General features: G+C 42.9%; 1 protein-coding gene across 1 annotated transcript; it reads right to left on the bottom strand.

The window, feature by feature from the left end:
• Positions 1–3741: 3741 nt before the first annotated feature.
• Positions 3742–4671, bottom strand: LOC103665200 (putative vomeronasal receptor-like protein 4). Its single transcript, XM_008693095.1, has one exon. The coding sequence runs from the start codon at positions 4669–4671 to the stop codon at positions 3742–3744; it is 930 nt and encodes a 309-aa protein (XP_008691317.1).
• Positions 4672–5551: the final 880 nt, after the last annotated feature.

The raw sequence follows: 5551 nt of genomic DNA, 5'->3' as shown, positions 1-5551 counted from the left end.
GTTGTATGCTTTTGTGTGAAAGACCATGAACTTTTTCAAAAGTCTCCTCCTGGCCTTTCCAGCTGGGGACATGACCCCCTCACCTGTCTGCTCAGGGCCTGGCTGGCTGGCTGGCTCGGTGGATAGCGCTCTGGGAGTCATGGGTTCCAGACCCACTTTGCTGTGGAGATTACTTACAGCAATACATTTGAAAGAAAGGAAGAAAGAAAGAAAATCTGTTCAGCGTCCTGAGTTTCACCTGGAGAAGTTGACCCTCGTCTTTACTGACTGTATGACCTCTGCTGTTCACCCCTTCCTCCTTAAGGGAGTATTCCTGCGTCTGTGACATTAGTTTTTTTAGAGCAGATTTTGCAGATTATTCCTCCATTTTACCCAGTCTCATCTAGTCTCTTGATATTTAGCATACTCCCTGAAGAGCTTCTGTTTTTATCCAATTCATAATTAGGAGAATTAATTAGTCAAAGGCCTGAACTCTGAATCTTTTTAGCAATCGGCCAGATGGACCATTTCCAAATTTGTTGTTTCATTTTACAGTGTTACCACGAATGCTTCAGTAAGCCAATTTCTCCAGTACAATGGAAATTTTGTTTTTCATATTCACATAACAATAGAATATAGGTTTGAGAGAGAGAGAGAGATGTTTGAGATCTATCCCTTCAGGAATATGATCGGAATTTTTTCCCTCCTACATTTCAACTAGTTCTTGCAAATACATTGTCCTCTGTTTAAAAACTATTACCTTTAAGATAATTTAGTAAAAATATTTTTCCAAAATCTTCTTTTAGAAAAAAAAGTAAAGACGTTTTATTATAGCCATTTAAGAACACATTGAAAATTGGAAGTAATCACATGGAAACATCCGCAGACTCACCTGAGAGCTTCGGTGCTGCCCTCTAGGGGCGGGTCCAGCCCAGGCACCTCCTCCGGGTCTGCGTTTCCCAATTCCTCTCCTTGGGAACCTGTTCCACCTTCAGGACACAAACTCAGCCCCACCTCTTCCACACCGCCTAGCTCAGGAACCACCGAAAACCTCATAGGCCCGCCTGTGAATATACTTAGAGTTTCGGGTTATTTCTTTTTTTTTTTTTTTTAAGATTTTATTTATTTATTTGACAGAGATAGAGACAGCCAGCGAGAGAGGGAACACAGGGGGAGTGGGAGAGGAAGAAGCAGGCTCATAGCAGAGGAGCCTGATGTGGGGCTCGATCCCACAACGCCGGGATCACGCCCTGAGCCGAAGGCAGACGCCTAACCGCTGTGCCACCCAGGCGCCCCTAGAGTTTTGGGTTATTTCTAATGGAGAGAAAAAGAAACTGCATTAATGGGAAAGAAAATCTGAACATAGGACTCTTTGCCCAAACAGTTGGCTTCACAGAATCGAGTGGTCTGTGGAAAACCAATAGAAGGAAAATACTTCCCTCGCACACAAAGGTACTCCATTTTATGGTGACCCTTTTGGTGAAAGGAATACACAGGTTGCCATTTTATGGTGGTGCGACAGGGCTGTGTGTTTTTACACCTGGAAGTGGGGGTTCCAGCCGACTGCACCTGCCTTTCCCAATTTCTCCTCAGTGTTCGTCCTTCTGCCCTCAACCCCATACAAATGGTTCTTATCCTTCTCATTTCTCTGCAGATTTTAATGCTTGTCCCAAGGAGTAACTGGAGGAGAACTTTGTGTGGCATTACTTACTCATCCGGGATGACATGCATTTGAACTCCTCCAGTTACTCTCATGTCTTCAGTAAATATTCCTTGAAGGCAGAAGATTGCCTGGTGATGACTGCGTGAACAAAGTCTCCTGCCCTCGTCAGTCTCAGAGGCTGGCCTGGGGGCTAAATCCAAAACCAGTCACTGAAAGTGTCGGGGTGGGGGGGTTGCTGAGGGACTGGGCAGTGGTGGGGCGTGTCGCAATGGATGGCTTCCACCGAAAGACCAAATGTCTCCTTCAAGCTCGTGGGAGCAGCGAGGGAAGGGACAGAAGTAGGATGCTCTGGAGATCACGAGGAATGGGCGAGAGGAGCACGTGCAACACAGACGCCTCCCCGAGGTGGGCCCGAGCTCATTTCCTGCTGCGACCTCGGGGTCCTCCTTCCACCCCACGGGCTTGACTTTGGACAGCTGGTCAAGACTCTCAGCTTCCTGTGCTCTACACAGATCTGGGAAGACTCCAAGCTCATGAAATGCTCCGTTCTGGAGCCTTCAGGCACCCACAACACTGTGAGGACAATAAGCTTTCAAAAAAATTCCAGTATAACATAATAACAGAAATAGGTTATTAAGGCTGTGGGGACATGGTATAATGAAGCCAAAAAGAAGTAGGTAATTACCGTTGTTTAGTCCAGGAATAAAATACCCACACGCATACATAAACACAACTGAACTAAGGTAAAGAGATTCTTAAAAAAGTAGGGAAAGCCTATTTACATCAATTCTAAGATTTTTATACTATAAACATATGTAATAAATAAAGAAGGATCGGATGGTTTTCAAGATGGCTTCATCAGACATACTATTGCCAGAAGCATACACAGTACGCACATACCTATGAGTATTTCTGATTTAAGAAATTAAGAACTAAATTCTTCATTGACGTTAATGTAAAGCCAGATTATTTTGTGCTCTTTGATAATACAGAGACTGATTGCATTGTGGGGGACCATAGCACTCAGAAATGATGTCTAGACAAACCCCCATATTGGTTTCAAACTTAGCTTATTTATTGATTTAAAAAGATACATTCACTGGGGCGCCTGGGTGGCTCAGTCGGTTAGGCGTCTGCCTATGGCTCAAGTCAGGGTCCTGGGATCTAGCCCCACATTGGGCTCCCTGCTCTGCAGGGAGCCTGCCTCTCCCTCTCCCCCTACTTGTGCTCTCTCTCTCTCTCTCTCACTATCTCTCTTTCTCTCAAATAAATAAAAATCTAAAAAAAAAAAAAGATACATTTACATGTTTAGCAAATCAGAAAATATAGAGAGATGTAAAATGAACTTCTGCCTACACAGCCTCCATTTACCTGGTGTTTTTCAAAATAGGAAACCATTCTTACAGTTTTTTAATTCTTCCAGAGAGTCTTCATGTCCATAATGTCAAATTAAATATATTCTACTCCGTTTGACACCAGTGTTCTGCAATTGCTTTTCTTTCACTGATAAAAATTTGCCAGGAATGTCACACCCTCTGCGAACATTTGAACTTGCTCATTCTTTCATAAATTTCATAAAATCCCTTTGTAAGGATCGATATTTGTGTATGGATGGATGTTTTCAAATAACTAGGAAACAAAACTCTTTGGCTGGATATTAAGTTATTTCTGAAAAAACAACTCTGCAATGTATAATATTTTCTACTGTAATTCTCACATGAACAATGGCAATTATAGGATCAGGTCTTAGAAGTGGAATTACTGGGTACGGTAAATGCTCTCGTAATTTTGATAAAGTTGTCCAAATTGTTTTCTTGCTTGTTACTCCTGGAGTCTTGATAGTGAAGGAGCCATCGTACCAACATGAGAATTGAAGCTACTTCTTGAGGGTGACAGGATGGAAAACAAGATAACTGAGTCCCTGTTCATGGTCTCCTGTGTCAGGTCAGGGCCCAAGGTCCCCAGCTTTTTGTATGAGAACAAGTTTCATTACATCTTTAACGTATTTGTTCCACGTTCACGTTACCTGTACCTTTTTTTTATTTTTAAACACAGCATAGCAAAACTAATAGTTATTTCAAACACTCTTAATAAAAGGATCAGTGACAAAACAGATATTTTCCTAGTTTTCGTAAATGTGCAAAACATTCAGCCACATGTCTATCTCTGTGCATCAGCATGAATGGGCTGAGAATGGCATAACCAACAGCTAGAAATTCTCGGATCATTAATACAAAAGAAGTACTGTCTAAGGAGGAATTTACGCATAATGAAATAATACAATCTGCCCAATAAAAGAACAGAAAACAAAGCATCAGAAGGAGAACACTGTGAGCCGCTCGTATCTCGGGGGGGATGTGGTAGAGAACCTTGGGTTTCTGTAGGTAGCGGGCATGCTTGTGGTGCTTATGGAGAATGAGTACCATGTAGACACTGGTCCAGCCCATCAGTCCCAGGAAGAGGAAATCTCGCAGGGCCATGAGAATGAGAAACATCCATCTTACTGTCTGGCCTACTGGTAGGAAGTAACAGTACCTGTCACTTTGACCAAACTGTGAGCTGTTTAGGCTGCTGACATTTTTCATGTAATAGAGTAAGTTCATGCTGAGCAAGGAATTGAGTATCCAAAGGAAGAGGAAAAAGGAAAGGGTACAGCATGTGGATGCTGGCTTGAAGCTGGCCCGCACGGAGGCTCTGGGGCTGATGGTGGTGGCCTGGACCACAGTGAGCAAGCTGCTGGTGCAGATCGACAGGCCTCGGGCCACCCTCTCCAGGTACACAAACGTTTTACAGTCTGCATCATCTGGGAAGTTTTTCAAACCAAAACGTTCTATTGTTTTTAACGTTACTTTGGAAAAAAGTAGTATCATATTTGTGAAAGCCAAGTGGATGAGAATTAGATGTAGAGATTTCTTTTTAGTGTCCCAAAAGAAAACGCACATGTAATTCACAAAAACAAAGATGTTCCCCACAATGCCAGGTAGACTGAGAAAGAGAAACATTGGTCCCTTGATATTGCTCGAAACCATTTCTTACCTCATGGACAGAAAAACTTGACTCCAGCAAGCACCTTTGAAGAAAACAAGAGTAATGATGATACGCATGTGCAAAGAATAGTTCATATCAAAGGGCATATAAAGGACAGTCAGGATATATGTAATAGAGCCGATTTTTGTACAAAGAACTCTATTCCTTTCCCTGGGAGCACTCTTGGTAGATTATTCTGTGTAGCTACAAATGCTACATTGGGAATAAGAATACAAAACCTAAATTTGCAATCTAGAGTTTGGTTTCTGGCTCCCTGCTAGCAAAGACAACCTATGTGTTTGATAGTTTCTATATCCCAGATATTTTCAATCTCAGCATGTGCTGAAGTGAACTAAAATTCCCCCAACCTGATGTCACCCTGTGTTTTTCCACTTCCTCATGTGATACTACCATCAGCCAACTCCAGAAAATCTGGGTCTTCTTCTCAACCTCTCCACCTCCCCACGCCCCACAACAGGGACTGAATAACTCCTCCCGCTCCCACGTCTTTCACAGCTCACACACTCAGCCTGTCTCGTCTGTCATCGTGCCCCTTCTTGTGTTCAGCATCCACCACATACCTCCTTTTGATCAGTATAACAGTTTCCTGGCTTGTCTCCTGATTATTCCAATTTTTTTATCTTTGATGCATACACCTTCCTATTTCCAGACTTGCCTTTTAAAGCCCAAAATGATTCTGTGAGTTCATCCCTTACAAGTTTTCAATGGGTTTTCCTAGTTCTCAACATCAAATCAAACTGCATAGCCTTTTGAGATAGGACCCCAACTTTTAAAGCCTAATCGGCAGAAGACCTCCAGAAACAGTGTGTGGGCTGCATGAACCCAGACCTGACTTGATGCAGCCTGGGCAAGGGTCGGGGG

This window comes from Ursus maritimus, unplaced genomic scaffold, assembly GCF_017311325.1.
Source record: "Ursus maritimus isolate PB19 unplaced genomic scaffold, ASM1731132v1 scaffold_30, whole genome shotgun sequence".
Taxonomy (NCBI): domain Eukaryota; kingdom Metazoa; phylum Chordata; class Mammalia; order Carnivora; family Ursidae; genus Ursus; species Ursus maritimus.
The sequence above is the reverse complement of the archived record's forward strand: the minus strand, read 5'-3'. Positions and strand labels throughout refer to the sequence as shown.

Coding starts and splice junctions, on each gene's coding strand:
- LOC103665200 (XM_008693095.1), bottom strand. CDS start 4,671: ATGGTTTCGAGCAATATCAAGGGACCAATGTTTCTCTTTCTCAGTCTA.